Source organism: Anopheles ziemanni, chromosome 2, assembly GCF_943734765.1.
Source record: "Anopheles ziemanni chromosome 2, idAnoZiCoDA_A2_x.2, whole genome shotgun sequence".
NCBI classification, from domain to species: domain Eukaryota; kingdom Metazoa; phylum Arthropoda; class Insecta; order Diptera; family Culicidae; genus Anopheles; species Anopheles ziemanni.
In genome coordinates this window covers 77832349-77856822 of record NC_080705.1, presented here as the reverse complement: position 1 = coordinate 77856822, position 24474 = coordinate 77832349, and the positions used below count along the sequence as shown (strand labels likewise).

Below are 24474 nucleotides of genomic sequence, written 5' to 3'. Positions count from 1 at the left end.
TCCTGATTTTTGTTTTTTATTTATTCAATGCTTTTCCCGTTTTCAAGCTTGCGCTAATTTTCCAAGTAACACTGCTCGAGAGCGAACCACGAAACCACCACTGCTGTTCCGATGGCTAATTGTGGCCAAATTGTTCGGGAGCTTTTAATTAAAATTTAGGAATTAAGCGATGCATAAGAATTAATTCGAGTTTACGCTCCCTCCACCGTGGCGATTGGGGGTCGGTTATTTTCCCGCGGGAAAAATAGCCATCGGAAACATCCAAGCGGGGGAAAAGTGAAATGGAAATCGCGGGAAACCGTTCAATAATTTCCCATGACAAGAAAAACCGCTCCATTGTCGGTTGTCGGGGAGAACCAGCTGAAGAGCACTTTGGAACAACGCTGTAAATTGCTTGATAATAGGCAGATGTCTCTTTAATCTTTTTTTCTGCCCAAGATGGTTGGAATACACAGGCTTTCTTCTAAGATGGATAGGAAAAAAGCATCGTTAGGTTTGATTTCATTTCGAAGTGAAAGTGACATCGATGGTGGTAGCTTCGCAGACCGCGAGCCGCAAACAACCGATCGTTGCTCGATCCTCAATCAGAGAGAAAGAAGGGGAAGAAAAACGAACGATAGAGAGAGATAACGAGACAATAAGAAAGATATTGGAATGGGAAAAAAACGTGACGGAGTTAGTATGTAAATTTGATGTAATAAATTAAAACACTGGGCCCGCGCTGGAGAAACGGGTTTTCCGTACCCACAGACAACCCTGGCGATTCGGTGTGATTTTATCTGAAGCTGGCCAAGACCGGCTGGAGCCGGTGGTTCGTCGAGACCATGGGTCCATGCATCATATCCGTGGTTTGGGGTTCGATGTTTGTACCGGTAAAATTCGGCGCAACGTTTCATGGGAAATGTTGGGAAAGAAAAGCGAAAGTGATTGTACGCATCAAAAGCCCCGAACATGGTTTTACAGCAAGTTATCATTAGCTCATTAGCAAAGGTTTGCATAAAATACCGAATCTCTCGAATTTCTTATGCCACAATTTATTAGAAATTGAAAATCAACTTGAAATCAACTGCATTTCCGCTGAATGTCTTGAAGAAATTGTTTTGAATAATTGTTCGCAGAGCACTGAGCGCTCCGGAGCTGAGATAAAAATGAGAATGAGCGGATCTGTCGAATGCCGAAGCTTTTTCCATCGGTTTTCCCGGGGAAATATTTTCCAACCGTCCGACCGGGCGTTCGTCAAGCGCTGGGAAGAGGATTTTGGGGGGAAGGAAACCTGTCTGAAGCTAGGCTGGCAGTGTTCGTTTTCCTCCCGCTGTTTTGCAACCATTTCACCAACGCCGTAAAGCTTTCCGTGCGGATTGGCTCGGAAGCTGGTCGTGGGTTGGCCCGCCATGGTGTGGATGCATCGCTGGGACGAAAGCTTTCCTCGGGACGCGGGTGCAATCGGATAAGCGTCGTGGGTTCGAGAGGCTCGAGCTGCTAAATAATTTATTATCGATCGCTGCCGAAGCAAGCGGTGGCCAACAGCAGTGGTCGCGGGCAACGTGTTTTTCCGAGCAAGGAGAGATGCTGTGCCGTGAGAGAAAGTCTGTGCCAGGGATGCCATGAGAAATTGGCGAACGGTTGGTCGGTTTGTTCGGGAAAGCAATTGAAGCGACATTGGCAGACCAAGGTGCGAATACCAGTCGCACAGGCCGTACCGAGCTTTCACACATGCCGCGACTGGACGCGAAGTAGCTCACTTTAGCGTAATATGTATGGCACATGGTAATAAATATAAAAATTCGAATCAATAATCTGTATGTAAAATGTATATTCAACTAAACGTGGGGTAGAGAAATGAATAGTGCAGGATTAAAATGGCCTAATTAATGTTAGAATGACAAACTATTGAAAGTGGAATTTAGTAGCTGTGTCTATGCAGAATCGCACTGCATAAGGCCTCAGTTTTACAGAAAATAAACATAATTACGATATGATCAGCCTGCCGGAGTTACCAAATCCGTCGTATGCAGTTATGCAGTTCATATATGAGCTGAAAATAAATGGAAGGTTGTAGGAAAACACGTGTGATGCATAGCACCAGCCTACGAGGATTTAATAGTTTCTATTGGATATCCAATGCTAGATAAAAGTTCCCAAATCTACATAATAATATTTAAAATGTAGCTCTTTTATACAAAAAATGCCTTCAGAATGTATAAAAATTATTAAATTTTTTATTTAAAATTCATATCGTTCATATTTCGCGGACAGTTCGCGAAATAGTTCGCGGCGATAGTGTAGTAGTATGTGTGGAAGCTCTGATGCTCGACCCGACATGCTGCGAGAGAGAGAGAAACATCAAAACATGTTTTTTGTCTCCAGGAGAGAAAGAGAACAATCACGCGAGAGGAAGAGAGAAAAAGAGAATGAAAGGCAGAAAATCAGAGAGAGCCAGAGAGAGAGCGATATGGGTTTTTGATTTTGTTGCGGCTTCGAAAACCCGGGACGTGAGGCTCTCCGTTAGTTTTAGCACAGCTTTTGACGGAAGAAGGTGCGCGCTTCGAAAGCAACCGACCGACGCGAAACTGGTCCAGACCCGCGTCCCCATGGCAGCAGTACCCTTCTCGGGTGTTGTGCAGCGCTAAGGTGTGTGACAGCTACGACAAAATCAACCACATTCCGCGATTGTTCCCCCTGGAATCGCGGTTTGTAGGATTTCGGTCTTGTGGACAGTTTCTTCGCCAGCGGCAGCAAACCTCCATCGAAATGGAAACGATGCTGTTTGGTGCGTTTATTGTTTAAGGTTTGCTTCGACACACTTTTGTTGTTGTTGTTGTTGGTGTTACTCGCGATGCCAAACGTCAAAATCGCGACTGCTTTCGCGGTGTGCTTCTTCTTGTTGTTCCCCGGATGAGGAGTGCACCGATTGACGGATGTGTACGTGTTTGTGTGTTTGTGTGCTGCAAACTACACTCCAGCAATGATCGTTGAAAAAGTTAGAAACGTGCCTGCACTCCCTCCCAGTTTTGAACTTTAATAACCACGATAATACTCCGTCGAAGCGAGAAAAAACCCCACCTTCAACTCTTGTGTCGTATGCTTTTTTTTTTTGCTGGAAGGCATCTAGTAGCCGTCGACCACCAACTACCCAGTTTCTGCCAATGCCCAACATGGTTCGCATACTCCTGCGTGCCCGGATGGACACGTAAAGAACTTCCATATAAATGCCGTCTGGTGTAGGGAATAAGTGGTACACACCCCACCTAACCCCGCGGGGTAAGCAGATTCCAAGATCGGTCGGAATATGCAAGAAATTGGAAGCGCCAGGGGGTAGTGAATGATGGGACCGAGCAAAGAAAACAAATGATCCATGCGATCCACGACACAACAGTTCTCATGCCACCGACAACAGTGCGTTGGACGGGTCTCGGGTGCCTCTTTAGGTCATCCGCAAGTGAATACCGTGTGCGTGTGTGATGTGCGATGGTTTCTTCGGGGGGAAGAATAGCTGGAAAAAGAAGGTTCTCCTAACAAGACCAGCAGCTTCTTCCGCGACGTGTTGTGCTGTTGATGATGATGTTGATTCGGTCGGCTGTTGGTGTTTTGATTGCGAATAGAAATGCCCACTGAAACTCGAAAAAGTATTTTCGCAGTCAAACTGTTATTGCCAAAGTTCGCCAAGTGTCGGTGGAATTGTGTACCGTGCTGATAAGCTCACTGCTTAACCGTGCCGTTTAACTTGGGGTTTTGTTTATCTACGTCGCCTGGAGCTATGGAGGGTGCATGGAAATGTCAAAGGTGTTTTAAATGGAGATAGTTGTTTTATTTTTAATTCATACAGGAAGGCACCGTCGTAACCTGTCTCAAACCTGTTTCGAAATCATCCACAACGTTACACCGCTGCGAGGGAAAGTTGTCCATAGCAGCTATTAATTACAATCAATTCCATTGACCAGTCCAGTGGTCGCCGTGGTTGTGCGTGTGTGTATCAATAAACAGGGCACCTGCTGACGGTCAGTTTTCCATGCAAAAGTGCTTGAATGAATGGAAATTGGTACAAAAATGGCATAAAAATACCTAACGTTGAATGTATGTTCCTAGAAATATATTTGTTTGTCAACAAAATGTGAAGAAAACGCCAAAAACCAAGAGATTTCCAATTTACCAGGTTAAAATATTTTGTGGTAAAAAGGTAAATTTAGTGTTACCATTATTGCACTAAAAATGACATTGCCTACGACTGATGAAACACAATATTCAAAGGTAGAAATATGCTATTGACATTTCAAATTGAACTGTAATACGGTAGGCATACTTTATATGAGAAAAGAAAAATATGATTGACATTTAAACCTGTTTATCAAAGGGGCTAGAGGGTTGATAGGGGTTGATCATGTGGATAACAACATGATTACAAAAAGGAAAAAGTAATGTGTGGAAAAACGTGACTGAGTAAGCAAGGGAAAGTCCGACTGGAAGAAACGAATAGCTGCCACAAAGTAGCAGCGAAAGATTGTTTATTTTAGAAAAAAGGTCTCTTATACTCTGAATAATTGATACATTTTTATGGGTTGATTCGCTAAATTCAAACGTTGAAATTATCAAATGACTGTGCAAACCACATGCGGTAGAATTTTGCGTTATTACACGAGTGAGCGGAAATGTTATACAAAACGGCCCGCGAGAGCCCATTTTGATTTTGATTGGCAAATTTCTAGGTACGGATGGCATTAAAACCCCACGTCTAATAAGGGTATTAATAAAAACCTTGATAGATCAAAATCAAACCTCGATCCTATGTTCATCCTTACTGGAATTGCAACAAAAATCAAACAAAACAACTGCGCGCCAAACGATGCGCTGGTAAATTTCTTAATGAAAATTGTATCTATTTTTACCAGCTCCATGTATAGGAATGGAAAGCTTTGCTATCCTAGTTATTTGCAATTGCAAAATGTCTTCAAAGTCGATTTGAGACTCTTGCATGTTCTTTTTAAAGACGATTCGTTTTTGATCGAAATGAAATGCCCGTGGAAGCAAATGTCAAACTGTGGCTTTTCCCTGTATAATTCAATGTGTAGATGCGAGAATTTCTCAAAATTATGCTAAAAGAGAGCAGTGGAGAGAAAATATGGTACGATGGAGGTCGTTCTCAACGACACGCTTTTATGTACAACATATTTGCAACCGTGAGTTTCATCTCTTGTGCTGGAAATGAATTTACTGCTAGCAGCGAGATTTATGCTGCCAGCAAATTGGTGGAGGTTGCCCACCGTTGTTCTATGCTGCTCTATTTTTCCCAGCATGTACTCGTTATGTGCTGGTGTTGTGGAAGCTCCCAGGTACTGATAATGCTGCTTCTTACCGGTAGATTCTACCTATACTAAATAAAAAAATAATCTAATTTGCTCGCCATGCCAATCATAGGCAAGAAAAGCTATTGCTGAGTGTGTTCGTAAATTCAAGGAAAACGTTCAGTGGCATTTATCACCAATGAGGGTTTAAAAATCGTGAAAATTTCTTCACTGCACAATACCATATACCTTTTAAGGGCCACCGATTGTAGCCCCCGGACACCGATGCGAGAGTAAATGACTGCCAGAGATGGTCCAAGGAATCCCACCGTCCTTCGACGCCGTCCGGAGCAGGATTCCAATGTCCCAACCGTCACAACCCTCGTAAAAGAGAAAGCACCACGGGAGCGAAAAACGACGAAAAGAGAAATTTGTTTAGAAATACCAAAATGAGAAAGTGTGAGAGAAAACTCTCGGGCTGTTACTATGGTTACCGAAAGGAGCAGGAGCTACGCTTCCTTGCTGCAAACGACTAGTAGAGCTCCATCAAGAGCTTTCTTTTTGTTTTTGCAATGGGGAGGAAAAATAAGCGCGAACTCTGGGAAATAGCACGCACGGAACGCATGCCGGGGAAGTTTGGCTGGAAAACCAGCCCATTGGCAAATGGAACCGAGGAATGCAAGTAGATCGTATGAACTTGCTTTGGTTTTGCACCACTTCAGCGTCTTGCCTCATCCCTCGGCATTGGTTCCGCCATGGAAAAGTCCTTTGGCTTTTCTTTTCGAGGGATGCTTTTTAATTATGGCTGCCTGGAAGCATATCGACGCAAACTTCTTCGAGAGAGCATACTTGTCCCGAACCGAATAAACCGCAGCGATAGGAGAAGAATTTTCAAAATGGTTTGAAAATGACGCTTAAAGTTCACCTTTGAACTAGAATTTTTAATCTATAAATAGACATCGGGAAAAAGCGCTCTTCGGAAGGTTTAATGGCGTTGTTTGATTTTCTTTCAAGCGAACTTTCTCAGCACACGGTGTCGTGTGGTTTTTTGCCCCACTCGCGGAAAATCGCGCGCTTATGCGCATGTATTCGCCACGCAATACCGCTCAACAACACAGTTATCGGTAAATGGTAAATAGATCGGAACCCCTCAACGTGGAAAACTCGCAACCGGTTTGTTAGTTTCCAAAAAAGCCGTCGAACACAGCAGGACCACGAATTAAAAAGATATCACTCCTGCTCAGGACCCCAGTATATTCCAAGGGTGAAAATGTTGGGCTTTCCAATTTTCCCAAAACAACGCGCGCGCACAACGGTACCCACATTTGTCTCGACCCTCTCCCCTTTCCTCGACAAGGCCCCATCGATCCACACCTCCGCCGGAAGCCAACCCTAGGAAACGATGTTGAGTTAATTAAAGAAAATTAAATTCGTGTGTGCCCTTGACGGTTGCGAATACCGCGAACGTTTTCGCGCGGAAACCCATCGCAACCGGAGGTCGAAAGGGTGTACGCTCCAAGCTTTGCTACAATGTGCCGATTGTGTTCCACAGAGAGGCACACACACACACACACCGTGTGGCAGCCGGAGTTGATGACGCAAAACAAACGGCGAGTCCGAATCTCGGCGAGTCGGACGGGCTCAGTAAAAGGGCAAACGGGTTTGCCGAGATTTCCCAGGAAAGCATGTGGCTCCGGGTTGGTGGCTTCATCAGCGCACCATCCGGCAGTGGTTCGATCCGGCGGGACAGGAAAATTGTGCGCTTTCGTTGCTATCTCGTAGTACGGGGACGTCCCAGTTCGACGATGTTGAGGGACACAAATTCAATTTATCTACTAAATTGTGCACTGGACAGTATGCTCCTCCAGAGGTGGCCAGTGACGTCAAACGGCAGCTAGCAATGTATGCTGCTGGAGGTATAGCAATTTTACGATGTTTAATTTTTTTTATAATTTTAATCAAATATCGTTTTCCTGTTTTCTGGCTTTTACTCCAATATTTTAATTTTCATGATGAAAAATGTTAACACCCGCTACGTAATCCTTTATCAATCCGCAGTCGAGTCCTTTTAACACTGCGGATTGCACAGTCCTTTCTGCACCGTAAACGAACACGGGAAACTTGCAAAAAGCTGCAGTCTATCAAAAAAAAGAACGACGAAACATGTGAAACAAATAAACAACCACCTAGGTCCTATTCAAAATAGAACACCCCGGACATTCCCTTCCGTTCTTCGAGGAACTAGTCCGTGTACACGTCACCGTCCATTTTGCCAGATTGCACCGTTGCCGAGGTCGCGTTTAAGCCATTTCCCGGCTGAAGAAATGCCGAAGGACACTGGTCAAATGACATTTGATACTGTGTCACGAGAACATTTGTTACGTTCGTTTGTTCGTTCGTTTGTTTTAAATGTCAACGGAACAGGGAGTGGGGATTTGGACCAAGTTTTTCCAACAGTGGAAGGGGGGTGGGGGTGGAATTTCTTTTTTGATGGTAAGAGGTATTTCGGTAGAGTTTATGTGCCACTCCTCCCATCCCCCTTTTTCCCTGTTGTTTGCAATTGTGAAACTAAGGTGTTCTTGGTAGCTTCAACTATAGGCAAAAATGAATCCTCCTTTTGCTACTCTGAATGCCAGGGAAGTGTGCATAAGAAGAAAAAACAAACTAAGAAACAGCCATAACACTGGATCGTGTTCGTGTGCAGCAAATCAGGCCGACGGACATGATGGAAATGATGACGACAACGCATGACGATGAAGCCAGAACGGACGCTTCAGACGGTGGGGAAGAGAACGGCAACACACACACATACAATCGAAACGTAATATGAATTTAAAAAGGACCCCTCCGCGGCATCCTCCACTTTCCTTAAATTATCCCAAATCTAAACGAAAAGAAAAGGTGTACAAAGAAAAGCAAAACGTCAGTGAAAATTCTTCGTCCCATGCAGAAGAAGGAACGAAACAGCTTAAAGACAATTTCCACCGAGCACATACACACACATCGACACCACCGTCAGCTTTCGAACGTCTGCTGGGGAAGAGGTGGGTGGAAGATGCAGGTCCGGAGGGGTGAGTTAGTGGGGTGGCCCGATTTTCCGTCGCTCTTTTCCGTCGACTGCAAAATGCTAATGAATGTGGGTCGGAACACCCCGGGTTTCTCTTCATCCCATCTTCTGCCCCCCCCCCCCCCCCTCCCTTCCCCGACCCCTCTTCACCGTGGTCCGAAATGGGTCGTGCACGGAATCGGGCGGGAAGGATGCGAGCAGCAAAAGAAGAATTTATAGCGTTTTTATGGAAAATTTAATAGAACGTCATCGTGAAAAATGGATTCGCCCGGCGCCCGGGGTTTGGGGGGTTGGGTGCAAGGGAACGGTAAGGGCAACCGCGCCAGCAAAGGAAGGTAGGTCTTCTTTTCGTCCTCCGGCTGACTCGGTATGCCCTCCGCGTCGTGCGTGCGTGTGTGTGTGTGCTGTTGTTGTTGTTTGGCGTGTTTGTGCGATTTGGGTTGGCACGAAAACCGAACAAATATGGATGCCACGGGCTGGAGTGGCGGGGAGACTGGAGCCCTGTGGCCGGTTTTTCAAACGATGCACACATTTGAATTTTAGAGAGCTGAAAGCGGAGGAAAACGGTACGGCAAGACCTCGCAAGAGGGGGAGGAAAACAAAAAAGTTTCCCGCCGGGACTCGAGGGGGGAAAAAGTATTCTCTTTCTACTCCTACCTTTTCAGTCCTCCCCCCCCCCCCCCCCCCACTCCAACCATTGTCCGTCAGTGCTGGCGCAGTATCGTCATCGGTGGCGTCAAACTGTAGGAAGAATCACTTCCCAAGGTCCACATTTCCCGAGCCCGAGCGTGTTGTGTTTCAACTTTTCGGCCGGCGTTAATCCAGCTGTGAGCGTTATTTTTGGTCCGAAACGGAATCGGTCTCGGTTTCCATCTCGGCATGCTGCAGAAGGCGAGCCGAAAAGGTCCACCGTTTGGTGAAGCGAAAATTTCGGGCTCATTAGGAGCAGGGGGTGGGTTATTTAGTTTTTTTTTTGGTTCCACGATGTTTTTCCACGGTCCTGTCCTCCGTGAAATCCAGTGCAACTACGCGTTATGCAAAACCGGACGTGGGAGAACCCGTAGAGTTTCAAAAAGTCTGCCAGTAACAATTGTTTCCAAGGATCGAAAGGATTAACGCCTTGTTTTTGTTATTGTTGAAAAGATATTAGGAGTGTTAAATAATTCCTGCTTCATTTTGCAGCGGAATGGAAAGGAAACATTATCTAAAATAAAAGAACCGATCGCGAACCCTACTCAAAGGGAAAATGAAAGCAGGATAACAACTCTTATTGGAGTAGTCCCGGGTCGAAGTCCTCGAAGAGAAGTCCTATTTTTAAAAGCAGCATATTTACACTCTTCACGCCTACGTCATGACTTCCAAATTGTTGTTTGGCCAAAATAATTGCCATCCCGCAGTGGGGAAAAAAGAAAACGATCGGCACCCAGCATCCCTTTGGTGTACTCGCGGCTAATGCCGGTTGCCTGGTGACTTCATTAGAATTAATTTAAACCCTTTTTCCATCGCTTCATTCTCGGCAGCTTCCGGAGCCGCTGTTTCGAGCCACGGTTTCGCGGTCAATCAACGGGCTATCCACCCGGGCACGGATATGGATGAAAACCAAGGAGGGTTCAAGAGTGGTCCTTTTAGGAAATTCCCTTCTGTTGTGGTCGTGTGCCGGCCCGTTTCCTCTTCCCGGTTGCGATGAGCTGATTTTTTGATGGTGTCTTCACTTGTCGCACTTTCTTCCGGACGCTCGGACGCTCGGTTTTTCTACCGCACTCCAAGCACGACGGGGAGGCCAATGGCATTAATAAACATGAGCCAAACGCACGGGACCGCAATGCATGCGGAAAACCGGTACTGGAAAAGCGACTTAATTGATTTTGCAAAACTTTTGCCACTCCGCCTCCTCGATTTCCTCCGTTCGACCGGTGCGGAATTAATATGCCGAAGCTCGGGAGGGCGTGATGGGCCGTGCTGTTTGTGGATTGTTTCGTCAGTTTCAATCCGGTCCGAATGAGGCGGCAAAACGGACCCCACTTGTGGAGGGGTTAAAAATTCAAAATGTGTCTCTACTCAGGGATGTAAACGCGCGCGCGGGGGGCGCGATGGGAGTTTCTATTTTTTTTTATGGGGTTTTGTTCGTAGGCTCTCGTAGAGACCCGTTCCGGTTGTTTCCCGGATCCCTTTTGTGCAAAACTTTGATTGAACTCCGTCCGCGCCTTTCGTCTACCGGAGTGAGGGTGTGTTGGGCAAAGTTTTATTTACGTTTGACACCCGATTGTCCCGAGCCGGGGTCTGAGTGGCTGATCGCGTGCCCGGCCAAGGGAATCGAGCAGAACTTTCCCAAAGTGATACACATTCGTGTTCGGGTGGATATTAGAAAATAAGGACAGGGAATTAGCCCAGCTGTGACCGAATGCTAGCGAACACGCTGCTAAAGCTGCGTGTCCCTGTTTTCCGTATCGAAGTTTATGACAGCTTTATTTAATTTCCACCCCTCCCTTTGGGTTGAACGGTTAAGCGTTCGTAAATTAATTCCACCGGACTTTTCCAGAGACCAGAGACAATCAAGCGAACTCGCAGGTACAATACCAATTCCCGAGTTTCTCATCCTAGACTTACCTGATTTGAAGCCCCTTGGGTTGGGTGTTGAGGACATTCCTTTCGCCCGGCGGAACGTAACGCACATTCCAGAAAACATCCACAAATTTATGATCCGAAACCGCTTTACGTCGGCGGCGTTAATCCGGTGTCCCGCAATTATAAACTTTTGCCCACCGCAGGATCGCAACGGAAGTCATTCCGATGTCCATCGCTTGCGAAAGAAACTAACCCACACCCCCTTTTGCTCTCGGGGAAGGGTGCTAGCGGGGGAAGCCAACCGCGCGTCAAAAGTTGCACGGATGTTTTCCCCCCCGACACCCGACCGAGCGAAGGTATTCAAAAAACTAAACTAAGTCCGAAAGTGGTCTTAGTTGGATTATTAGAAGCGTCTACGGCTCCGGGGAATCTTGTCCGGTGCGGTGACGGTTGTCTTTAGGCGGTTCAAGTTTTAACAGCGTCCTGGTTCTACAACGGGAACTAATTTAAACTTTTAACCGTTCAGCAATGCTGGCAGAGGGTTGAGTTGATGGTTTTGCTGTTATTTTCGTTGAAACTCACCTCGGAAAATCGAGACAACATTTCGTTTTGGTTTTGGTTTCATAAAATTATCACTATCATCTATGCCTAAAACAAATTATATTAAACCTAATGTTGACAATGAAAAAATGCCCTGAGACACGAGTTTTTAATAAAACGAAAATTGGAAAATCCAAGATATTTTTCACTACCTTGTCATTTGATACAAATGTGTTTTGTTTTGAAGCACTTAGACTATAATCATTCAAAATATTTGTTTCAAAGGTTGTACCCAAGATCAATACAAAGACAGGTCGGGTCGAAGCTATTTTCTGGTCCGCCATTGTTGTGACAGTTGGTTTAAAAAGTGTTTACAAATATACTTGCATGCTTGTGGGCGATCTTCGCACACATCGTCGCGAAAATGGATCCTTTTGGTCGTCATTATTGGCGAAATTAAGTGTGTTGGTCTGCCTCATGCGCAGCCTTCCTCCCGAACATATTCCGAACGCCTCAATTCCTTGCTCTGTTGATGAAACATACCAAATTTGCAATTTTACCCCACCATCCTGGCTGCTCGTGAGCATCAACCGACTGTCAAAAAATTTCCCATGATCGTTGGCTCGTTACATATGAATGCTGCGACCTCTTTTCCATTGATCTTGATTGTACCTTCTTTTTTAAATCGATTGTGTTTTATTTCCAAGTCCTTATTTAAAAAAAAAATATTCAAGGATTGCACGCTTTCAAATCAGTTGTAAGATGCAAACGTGAACAATATTTAACACAATATCGATGTATAGTATTGTGCACATAAGTAAAAAAAAAGTATTTTGCCTGTTTAACCCAACCATCGTGCTATGTATCTACCACAATTTTGTCGGAGTGAGTGGTTCAACCTTCGTGGCTCTTCACGGCGGGTACTTAAACCTTGCTTGTGTACTTACAAAGTTGACTGCGAGAAGAACTCTTACGGTGAAGCCCGATGACGAAGCTGAGCCACATGTTCCCCACGCTGATGCTGTCCAACGCATGTGTATGTATGCACGAGTATGGTGATCTTCACTCCAGCGCGGAGATGTTTTCGAGACGGTTGTTTTTGACCACTCTCCCGAATTTCGTCCGGATCGCGATCGTTCGGCCTTGAGTCGCGCGTTCGTCATCCGTGGTGGTTTGTTCGCCGTGTGTACGTCTCTATCCGGACTGGAGATCACCAACAGCTCGTGGAGGTGAGCATAGAGAGCCCGCTATGAGCCGTTCCCTTCTGTTATCGAGAGGCGCTTGCAATGATGCTTTTTCGGTTCACACATTTTCTTGCGCGAAGCTCAACCGGGGCATTAGTGAGAGCGCGTTAAAAAAAAAATCTTCGATGATCGATAATCGAGCTCAAAGCGCGGTCTCCGCCCTGTGTGAAGAGGCGGGTGGCTGGCTGCAGCGTGCTGTCACTGGCACTAAATGGCAGTTCGTTCGGTTATTTCGGATCGTTAGGTGAACGTGTTAATTTTACCAAAACTGACGGGGACCGCCTGTCGTCACCGGGTACGCCCTAGGTTCACCCAAGTGTGTGGGGTACCTTCCACTCACGGCCAGGTGATGTGACGTGCAACTAGTCCAGTCTGCGAGAGAGAGGTAGTGGGGGTGCGAGGTTTTTGTCGCCCGAGGTTAGGGGTGATGTGCCGATCCGATTGCCAACCCGTCGTCGAAGGCAAACGGGTTTTCGTCGAGTACTCTTTCTTTCAGCTTCGGTTAGTCGGTGTTGTGACTGACAGCTTCTTCTTGATGCCTGCTGCTCGGTTTGAAGTTGAGCTGTCACTTCTTGGGATTCGGTTCCACCGGGGACAGCACTTACTATTTTCGTGGTTGAACGAAAACGGGTAACAGATACTACACACGGTACACGCTGTATATTAGTAAACGGTCTTCGCGAGTTCGTCCTTCGACAACAAACCATGCCCGACATAGCTCCGGTGCGTTAAACTTTGTCGCCTACTTAAGAACTTCGAGGCCTACTGTATGCTCCGAAACAAATGTCATCTAATATCCTTCCCTCCCAATTGTCAGTATAAATCAACGTAAACAGTTTGTGCTTCGTTGCCAAAAAAACAACAGAAAAGAGTGTGCCGAGTGTTGTGCATCGTGGAAAAATGATACCACTTGGATAAAAAGCAGGTGTTGTTCAAAAGGTGCGGAAGGAGAAAAACGTTGTCGCCCACACCTTGTAATGTGCACTCATAAATGTGCAAGCATAAGTGAAGTGCAGCAGTGCGGTGCAGTATACCGAGTGAGAAAGTGAGTGTCACAGCCGAAAATTATGACCCAGCGTTTTGCTTTTATCAAGTGTTGCATGCTCGTGATTTGCATAAGCGTGTAAATTATTCCTGCCACATGTTTTCGTGTCCAGCCGGGGGGAGGGGGCGTTCAACATAAAGCGGCGAGAGCATAAAACTAGTGAGAGCAGCATCTGCTGCTGCAACGCTTGCAGTTCAAATTAACACGTGTCGGATTGTGTTTGTGGGTCTGTGTGTGTGGGTGTGTGTAAGTGCGGTGTATGCACACACACAGTCGGTTTTCCATGTTTTCACACTTCACGGTGCGCTTTAAGTGCATTTTTATCATCTCCCGAAGCAAAGCGTGAAGCAACGCTGCTAAGGTTTTCCCGTTCTAAATCAACGCTGCTAAGGTTTTCCCGTTCTAAATCAGTGGAGGATGCTTTGTGCCACCGTTGACGTATTGCTGAAGATGCATCCTGTTAAACCGGTTTGCTTTGATCGCTAGAACCGAAAAAGGGGAAGGTCGATTGATTGGACCATGAATGAATGCGCGCCAGAATGAATCGGTAGATTGAATGAAACCGTGCGGCCATCTTGAACTCCATTCGTTGGTCCTGTCCGAGTACAGGAAATTGTGTCGAGCCCGGAAGGAGCATAATTGGTTCCATTATACAACAACTGCAGCATAGTTGTTCGACCTTTCCGTAAGGTGGTGAGAAAGAGTGAGTTCCGGAACTCGAGACATTCATCCTCCACCGTACCGTGCCCATTACCATCGGCGTCCTGTGTGCGTGTGTGTTGTGTGTGTGCGAGGAGCACCGGAGGGGTGAGTGAGACGCGGGAACCGACGGAAAGGCAGCCAACCCGGAAAAAAGCCGTCAAGGTGGCCGCGACGAAGAGATCCCGCGGGACCTCGGCGTCCGAAGGTCGCCTGGCAACGACGGCAACAACGGCGGCGTCGGTGGAACACACTAGCGCCACGACGGGCGGCGCCGGCGACAGCAGCACCATCAACAACACCGGCCCCGTCGGTCCCTCCTCCTCCTCCACCGCCACCGCAGGCCCCGCTCCGGTCGATCCTTCCGGCGGTAGCCTTCGGTCCTCGCAGCACTCCCGCCAAGGATCGGTCGATGGCGTGATGCAACGATGCGGCCTCTGCTCCATCATCTCGAGTCTGCTGCGGCGCGCCATGTGCGTCGGGTCGCGGCGTGGTAGCGGGGAATCGTACTACCAGGAGCTAGCGGAAACCAATGTAAGTACCGGCACTTTTCCCGGCCAAGCCAAGGAAATCTAGAGCTGGTGACGTTTTTTTAACGAACAACCAGGCGCCTCCATTAGTCCGGGAAGGGATTGAAAGGTTGTATTTTGCGTGTGTGTAACCCCTCCGTTTTAATCCACAACCTTTTGTTCTGGAAAGTATAAACGGTTCCTTTACTAGAGAATTAGTTTAGCTCGGAAGTGTTTTTGACGATTTCTTTATTTTTTGTCATTTTGATTTTTTCATATGGAGTTCATTTTCAATGAATATAATAAGCACAAAAACAATTCTATCAATAATACTAAACAATAATATCTATCGTTTGTAGATAAGAGTAGCGAAATAATAAAAAAAAAACATGTTAGTAGAATTTGTACTTTCAGAACAATACTAAAAGGCATAGAATCAAAAGCTCATGCAGATGATGTATATTCCAAATTAATAGAAAATGGAAAAATAGTCTTCTTCGGAACTATTGATATCATGGAACTATTGATAAGAATAACAGTATCGACTGTAACGAGTTTGATCTGTTTAAGGTTTGCATGTATGATTGAAACTAATTAAGTTAAATTATTTTTGAACTAAAAAGATATATTTGTAAAATGAAAAGATATAATTTAAATGAGAAGAACATAATTTTATCAAAATATGATTGATTTGAATTGGTGTTTGGTAAACATGCTAACTATCAGAAAAAAGCCATCAAATTAAAATATGTCTCAAAAATTGCTTAACATTGGCATGAATGTGTGGCTATTCTAGCATAAATTAAATTCCACAAGAAGCCAATGATGATGTTAAAAAATTAATGTTGCAAAGAAATAAGGCGATACTTGGCATACCACCGTTACTCATTCGCTATTTTCCACCGAAAGTTGACGCATCAGGTGTAACACCGACGTTTTGTCACTATTTTAAGCCACCTATATTTAGCATTCCCGTTAAACACGAACGAAAGGGAAACTCCAAAAATTGCCCAGCTTAAGATTCCAGATAGATCTGCTAATTGAATGATAATCGGGCGCCGTTAGAGTCGTTCAGATTACCGAGTCTCCAAGCCGGTTCGTGTTTGGAAGGAAAAAAAAGGACAGAAATTAATAGTCAACTGTTAATTAACACTCAACTGGTTTTACCATTGAGATGTTGTTGAAGCTGTGAAGGTAATTTTGCTTTCCACAAAAACGCATGCTAATTGGTGTTAGTAACTAGAAGTGGGGATGTTTCGTTTGAATCTCTTTTCATACTAATTTTGCGCACATCTACTGATACGGAAGCATGTGTTTGAATCAAGCGGTCGCTCGGACGTTTCTCGGCTGAGTAACTTGTCTTTTCGGTTTATCACCTCTGCAGCTTAACATTGAAGAGGGTGTCGTTTGCTTTCTTCGCGGTTGATTTATCCTAGTACTTCTTCTTATGTAACAAGTTTCCAGATACTCGTCTGGTTAACTTTCCTACGCCATTTATCACAAATGAATTGCCTCGGGCAAGAGCAGTTCCATGCTGATGGTCCCAATCGATCGGGTTTCCTTCCGGCGGCCAATCTTTTATCCCTTCTAGCTTAAGGGACAAACACGCTAGACCCCAAACTAATCCCCGCGAGGTAAATAAAATATAATTTGGTTACCGGGGAAGGAAAAGTTCGCCGCGGAACACAGTTTCCACAAAATATGGTGAAATCCTTCGCCGTCCGATTTGACTAGCTTTACGACTGGAAAGCCATAAAGAATCTTGATCTATATGCTGCGATAAGAAGTTTACGAAGACGAAGGTTGTGCAAAATCCTTTTCGGTGTGAAGTCGCTCTCTCTCTCTCTTTCTCTTTCCCTCTCCCTCTTCCTACTTCCGACCATCATTCGGCGAACCTTTCAATTCAATTCCGCATCCGTCCGTTGCAAGAATGACCGGCTTACAAACACGACCCGCTATTCCCTTCCCGGGGGAGATCCAAAGAGGTGGGGTTGGGGCGATGGGGGCGGGGGGTGTTCGATTCGCCAAGTCGTTGGCTTTCGGCGGCTTTGCCTTTGGCTTTCGCTACTTTGCGCTGGAGATTAGATTGTTTAACAACGCAAACGGTGCAATCCCCCGAAGGCAACCACCGACCTTTGATGAAGGCGCTCGGGCGGCTCCGGCCGGGGGGGATTAAGGAAGCGGACCCGGCGGATCGCGGACGACGACAGCGCGAGCCGAGAGGGTTTTGTGATGTTTATTTACACGGTGCAAATATGCATAACGTCCGATTAAGTACTGTAAACAGCACTCTCGGGCAACACGGCTGGCCGAAGACGGTCCCACCCGGGGTGGCTCGGGTGAAATGCGCCTCCTTGTCGGCTGACTGGGAAGTGCTTCTTTGCCTCCCGAACCCTCAGACAATGCGGAAGCAGGGAGTGACTTAAAGTCCATTGCGTTATTACGGCCCGGGGTGTACACCGTAATGCAATGGCATTTTGTTTGTTTTCCGACTTACTTTTTTTCAGATCCAGCAGATGTTTGCTCGCGTTTCTCACTCAGTTAAATTCTGATTTGAAAAGACTTTCATGTTGGATTCGTTGCAGTTTACTTGCAACAATCAGTTTTTATATGAATCTAAAATAACAATCCGTTCGAAAACATTGTGACACAACTAAAGTGATTCTACATCTTATTTTGCCGAGGCTCCCATTTTATAACAAAACTACTTCATCCAGCACAAAAAAAATTGGCAGATGAAACTCGTTGGTTTGCTTGTTTTTTCAACCATCTGCCGCCATGAAGATGAGTTTAAGTGTGGCATCGCAGCACAAGGAAGTGCAAATAAACAGTAAAACCCCTTCGTTTGGTCCACAAAACATGCCTTCTCATGCCAACACATAATACTCGTTTTGGCAAAATAAACCAAGACATTTCGGGGGGGTCGGGGAAGTAAAAGAATTGTACACAGTGAAAAAAAAGTATTAAAACACCCAACTCCCTGTTCGACAACCGTGTCCTAACCCACCCGGCGTAGCGTATGTGTGACGCGGAGAAACGAAACAGATGGACTCTGGCTGGGCTCTGCTGCGAACAAAGGATTGGCAGGGATTTTCATCTCCATCCGTGCCGCGACTAAAAATCAATAAACTTTTCTCAACTTTTTCCCAGCACGTTGCGAAGGTAAATGGAAAGGTGGAGAAATGGGGGGAAAAGGGTAGACTTCTGAAGGGCTTCTCCCATCAGCAATAAAAGTTGTGAGAAGTAAAGACACATTCATCGCCTTGGATCGTCCAAGGGATTAAAAAAGGAAAATAAATAATTAATTTTTTTTTATCATTTTCTTCCTTCTTGTCCTTGGAATATGATTTAGTTTGAAATGTTTTTATACTCACATTCTATCGTAAATACCGGTTGCAAAAAAAAAACAGTACCGCGGTAATTCTCGGAGCAATAAAACCACCGCCATCAATAACTAGCAATGGTAGTTAGACACCCACGGGAAGCCCCATTGTATCGGGCCATTTAGTGATCTTCCGACCTGTTGAACCCCCCCCCCCCCCCATTTATCCCCACGATGGAACACCACCAGGGAAAAAGATATTCTTCCCCGCCAATCGAACCATTAGCGAGCGCAAATGGAAATGGGTTGTAAAAGTGCTTCCACCCGCCGTCACCGGGCGATTGATGGGCAAACACACATCTCTACTCGCCGTTGTAGTTTCTTTTCTTCCCTTCCCTTCATTATTCTCTCTCTCTTTCTTCCTTTTACACCCTTTTCTAATCCCTCCGTTCGGTAGCTGTTTCACCAAACGGCGGTGTGCTGATGGAAGGGTCCGTGGCGCGCGCGAGCAGGATCAAGCAAATGTTGCCTTTTGCGAATGTATCGACGCGCGATGTTTTCCAGTGTAATTATTTATAGTTTAATAAACAAACTGAAGCCCCCCCCAGCACGGGGTGGTGGGATGGATGGCAGGGGTTTGCGCCGTAAGCACGAGGGAGGCGGTCGCGGTTTGTTTACATCACGCAAATGCTTCTTACGCCCAAACCGCCAAGCGTGTTGAGCCCCCCTTTTTTGTTGCCCGATGATCTTTACTACGATGGCCAAACACATGGAACGCCCGGTGGGAGGAATGGAGCGGGGTGGTGGAATGGAAAAATAGTAGGTGGTCAGCTGTACGAAAAGACGTATTGGGACGCGGTAACGTGGTGAGAAATTGATTCGGATTCGGAAGGTTTCGTAATCGAAACTCGCTGCGCGCCAGTTCTTCTTCGATACTTTTTTTTTTTGGGAAGGGAGAAACGCGGGAGGTGGTGAGTGACTGCCGAAATCTAAATCCCCGTTCCGGAGTTGAGAACGTGCCGTGGATTTGCTGTGCGTTTGTTTGTTTGTGCAGTGAACCGGTCGGATCTCACACACGCGCGCCCAAGCGCATGATGCAACCAATTCCTGCACCTGTTGAGTTTACGTTTTTCCTTTCCTTTTTTCTCCAGTGTGAACCCCCTCCCAAGCCGGTATTTTTATCAGACACTTACAGCAGTGCCATATGGGTGTTTCTTCATTCAATCATCCTCTTACTCCTCGGGGTTGTTCCTTGCCCCGACGCATCGGTCAAGCTGGTCACCTTTACAGAGATTAATTATCGGTGTTTGAATAATAAAAAAGAAGTAAGGGAAAAACATGTGAAATCAGTTAAAAGACTCAGTGTGGGGGGGCTTTGCAATGTGTCCTAGGGTCCGATGTCACCCGCATGTTCCTTTGACATGTCTAATAGACTTGTATGTTTTTTTCTTTCTCTCCTTTGACTTCGCTACTTTGATCAACTTTTTCTTCTAACTCGCAGCAAACTAGCTGACGAAGCGATAAGAAAGCATGTCTAACAAACTTGGAGGTTATTACTTTGTACTCTTGTTACACTCTACTGCTACTGCACCTTCGGAAAAAGATTGGGTGTAGCTACTAAGCCGTTCCACTGCGGAACATTGGCAAGTCATTGGCGACGAACTACTAGTAATACTGTTACTCACGTTAGTATTGGAAGAGAACTGGTACTAACTGCTGCACTGCCTTGTCCTGTTGGAACCCGGGGTAAACATCCATCGAAGATTGTCGTCCATTGGCGTTTGTTTATCGCTTAATCGGTTTCTTTTTTTCCCCCGGCACTCGCTCTATTTGTTGTTGCCAGAGCAAAGATCCACCTGCTTCCTGGAGTGGGTCATGAGTCAGACAATATATTGGTACAGGTGTGATACTCTTCCACATGTTGGAAAATTCATTTCTGAACATCGACAAGTAAGTGTAGTCGTATTAAAGTTTGAAATCAAAACGGACAGTTGTTGCAACTCTTTTGCGATTAACATCTCAAGCAGAGACCCGAAAACCCATACATGAATTTCATTCCAAAATAGTGGTTATACCTGCCATCCATTCTAATTCTACTTGATAAGTACCTATAATCCTAGAAGGAGTTTCACAGCCCAATTTAATGTCTTTTGTAAAGTTGTGTAAATCTGATTCAGATTCATGAATCTGAATGAATCTCTGCCTCATAAGGGATTCATGGATCTTTCGTCGAGAGATTCATGAACCCTAAAGACACACAAGTGATGAAAAGTCACTAGCCAAAAATGGGTTGAAGGACCCCTTTTTTTGGTCGCATTGTCGACGCCTATGAAAGAATCGGGGAGATTCATGACAGATCCATGAAAGATTCATGAAGATTAATTAAGGTTTCGAAAGATTTATTAAGCTTTGAAGATTCGAATCCGCTAAGATTCATGAATCCATCGGAATGAATCTTAGGTGAAAGATTCATATGAATGAATCTCGCAAAAAGATTCACAACACTAGTCCTTTGCCTTCAAACATTCAAAAACGTTCATCAGGAAATCAACAAACTACATTTATGTTGTCTGATAACATTTATGTTGTCTGAAACGGTGTCTGATTGTCTCGCACCTTCGCTGATAGTGTGGCTATCACTTTGGTGTGGTTTTATCCCCTCTCCACCATCCGTTTATCGACGCTAAGACACGGGAAACCACAAAAAACAGATCGATAATGCTGGAAGAAGTCTCAGATTGTGCACGCCTTTCGGTTATCGGCCTAACTTCGGACGCGTAAATCTCTTCCAAAATCCAAGCCAGCAAAAGCCGGTAAACGAGCAACCGATGGATGGCATGCGGGGCAATCGAGGATTTCGGTCCAATTCCGGAGCGTTAGGTTTGAGGAACGACCATGTGTGAGTGTGTGTCCATATCAAGCATTGATGATATATTCGATGTGTTTTTGCGCGGATAGTCCGGTTTTCCCAGTGACAAAGGTTACGCCGTAAGTTTTCGTTCATTCATCCAACATTAGCTCATCCTCTCTGTTGGCAGCACTTCGTTAGTTCCACTCCCCCTACCTTAGTTCTGTTTTCCCTACCCCATCCATCTTTTTATCAACCGTTATCAATTGTGTTAATTACTACCAGTTGATGAAATCGATATTCGTAAGCATTCCGAGGCTCGCTGTCCAAACCGCTTCCCTTTCCCGCCAAGGTAAACGTATCCAGGGGGAGGGCAAAAAGTTCAGTTTCTTAAGACGCTGACGTCTGAAGAGAAAACCAAACCACACATACACACACCCCCACACACGAGTATGACGAATTCATTTCGCGCGTTTGTTGATGTTTCTTTTTTCAATTATGCTGTTGTTGATAAGACGTCCACCCCGTCCACACGCTTCAAACACCGTACGAGTGAGAGAGGGGGGGAAGGACCACTATCTAGCTTTTGGTCCGGGGATGGATGGATAGGCAGACAGAGCCCAGTCCAACCCCAGCAGAGTTGAATTGCGTCCGGCTGGTGGGCTTCGCTGTTGGGCCGGTGGTTGGTTCTAGCGTTCAGATCTCGGTGCGTGGCGGAATGTTGGGCGACGGCCGGACGGGGTGTTGTTTTGTAATTGGGTGTCTGCGTCAGATTACGCAAGCAAAAGAAACCCCCCTGTTTCGCGTCAAACACGTGCCACAAACGTGACCTTATTCCTTTCTAGGTCGGTGAGCAGCCAGAATAAAGAGAGATCGTTCAGATCGTCAGTAAACGAAGTGCCCGGTTTTGCTCGATCTATTTTCCGGCCAATCAGATAAGCCTTTTGAATTATATAGATTACGGAGAAGAATAGTTCAAAATTGAAGAAATCTCGTCGCTTTTGAACGACGAGAGTTTTTGGATTTCTTTACTTGATTATTTTGCTTCAGAGTAAATTAAAAAATTAAATTAAAGTCAAAACATTTTTTACGCACTCGTAACGTTTTCCTCTTTTATTGCGAGCTACAATTATGGTGCTGCTCGGTCTTTCCGCATTCAAATTTTGTTTTATTGCCATTTGATTAATTCTCTCCTCCTGGTCCCTCTCTCCGCCATCGGTATTGTTGACGTTTCACGCTCGGGTCGCAACGAAACGCAAACGAAATAAGCGTGTCCCATTAATCCAATCTCTTTGATATACTGCGCGGCGATGCTCGGGCGAGATAGCAGCTCGGCCGGACTGGACACACGGGGCAAGATTTGTGTTGTTATCAAAATCACGGACCTGTTAGCAACCGGGGCCGGGTTGTGTCGCACGGGACGACGGATCTTGCGTGACACTCGGCGGGGTTCTACGATGTTGTGTTTGTTTGGTTTGGTTTCTTTTTGTTGTATCGAACCAATCAACGCAACACCTCTCAATCAAGCGATTAGAGAAAATCGCTCCCGGGTCGCGCGTAAGAAGCGTAAAATATGTCCCTTGCAAGCCGTGGTGGAGTATTTTTGTGACTCGCGTGTCCATCGGTGTTGTGTAGTCGACGCTTTTTAAAAAAATCGTCTTGGGCCCCGCAAACAAGTGCCGCATGTGGCGCTTGTCAAGATCGCCGGGCCTTGGGGATTAAAGCAAGCCGTTGCAATTGCGATGAAGTGGTCGTGGGCCACTTCACCAGCGAACCGACCATATAACGCCCACCACACACGGTAGCCGTTTCGGGCGCGCCCCGGGATGATGTGAATTACGACGCACTGGCCGAGCATCATTTGCGCTCTGAAGTGGGTCAAGCCCCGCTGAAATCCTTTCGCCACCGATCGAAGATTTGTTTGTGCGCCTGCACACTTCACACAATAAGCTGGAATAATGGGCTTGCGCTTCTTCTTCTGCGCCTTCGACACTTCGGGGGGTACTCGAACTTGGGAAGTTTGATTTATATGTTCCTTTGAAGGTGGCAAGGCAAGCATCCATCGACCATTTGTGTTTTTATTTATGTAATCTCTGAGTTACTCGTAAAAGAGCTTATGGTATGGAGATACTACTAACAATATTTATATTTTTAATCGTTCAATCCGTAGCGATGGAACCTTACCTTCTCTCTCTCGTGTTCTGTTCGGAATCGTCTAAATGCTGGAAACTTTTCAATCCACTCTCGGCGCTTTGGGGACCGGCTTCCTCCACGGTTTGGATCGCTGGCGCAATCGTTTGTGCGCCCGTCCGTATGCGGTACGGTATGCGATTCAAATTAAATTGTTGACTTTACGACACGTAGCGTTGCTCCATAAAGTCTCAGGCCCATCCACCCTTACCCCCTCTTGCAGCCTGCTCATCCCGGCGCTCCTGTCAGCGACGACGATTGGACCATAAAGATATGTGCCTCCGGCGAAGCCCGACACTTCACGAGTGTTGCCCCACGTGTGTGTGTGTGTGTGTGTGCGTTTGCAAGGGATGGGTTGGGTGGACGAAATACCAAGCCCCCCTCGTTTTCTTGGGCGATGCGTATAAGTGTTTGGCAAGTTATATCAATTGCATTTAATGACGAGTGTTTTTTTTTTTACTCCCGCGATTGCAAATATTATACATTTTTTGAAGGCAAAAGAATGATTGTATAAATCTTGCTAATCCTTTTAAGGTGCTACACAATATGTTGATTGATGTACTAAAACCATATATGGTTGTTGTAAAAATTTCCGCCGTTCTTTTTTATCACTCGTCCAGCAACAGCTTAACTCTTTGACTACCAATGACCGACAAAGTGGGTGACAGGCAGTTTGGAACTTCCCACGAAACTCATTAGGTATTCCACTACACTGGAAGAGTTATTAAAAATTCGCGTTAGGAATGCTTACTCTATTTTTTTATTGGTTTAAAAACAAGTTTTAGAGTTTATTTTGTAAATAAATTTTATCGAAAATGATTGTACTAGCAAAATGTTCTAAAACCGCTTGGCAGTCAAAAAACACGCTTACACTAGGCTAAAATAATTTTTTACAGTAAAATAATTTTTGACAAAATTTGTTTGTAAATTTTCTAAACCAACGGTTTTGAGACACTAGGCAAAGACTAAGCTTCCCAAAAGATATATGTTTGGAACTTCTGCAGCTTGTTTATCTATGAGTGCTTTTTATATCACGTTGGGTACCAAAGCTGCTGAACGTCAGCTGTCATTAGTTCTGAAAATTGGTTGACTTATGGAGATAAGTAAAAAAAAATGCAAGTAAAAGCTATGATAATTGTTAAAAAAATGTTTTCGAAGCTTTGTTT

General features: G+C 45.5%; 1 protein-coding gene across 1 annotated transcript in view; it reads left to right on the top strand.

Moving 5' to 3' along the window:
• Positions 1 to 14849: 14849 nt before the first annotated feature.
• LOC131282671 (uncharacterized) overlaps positions 14850 to 24474 on the top strand; it is a 96867-nt gene continuing 87242 nt past the window's right edge. Inside the window, exon 1 of the mRNA XM_058312196.1 lies at positions 14850 to 14973. Coding sequence (XP_058168179.1) covers positions 14860 to 14973 — 114 coding nt within the window. The 5' untranslated portion in view covers positions 14850 to 14859. The remainder of the gene's footprint in view (positions 14974 to 24474) is intronic.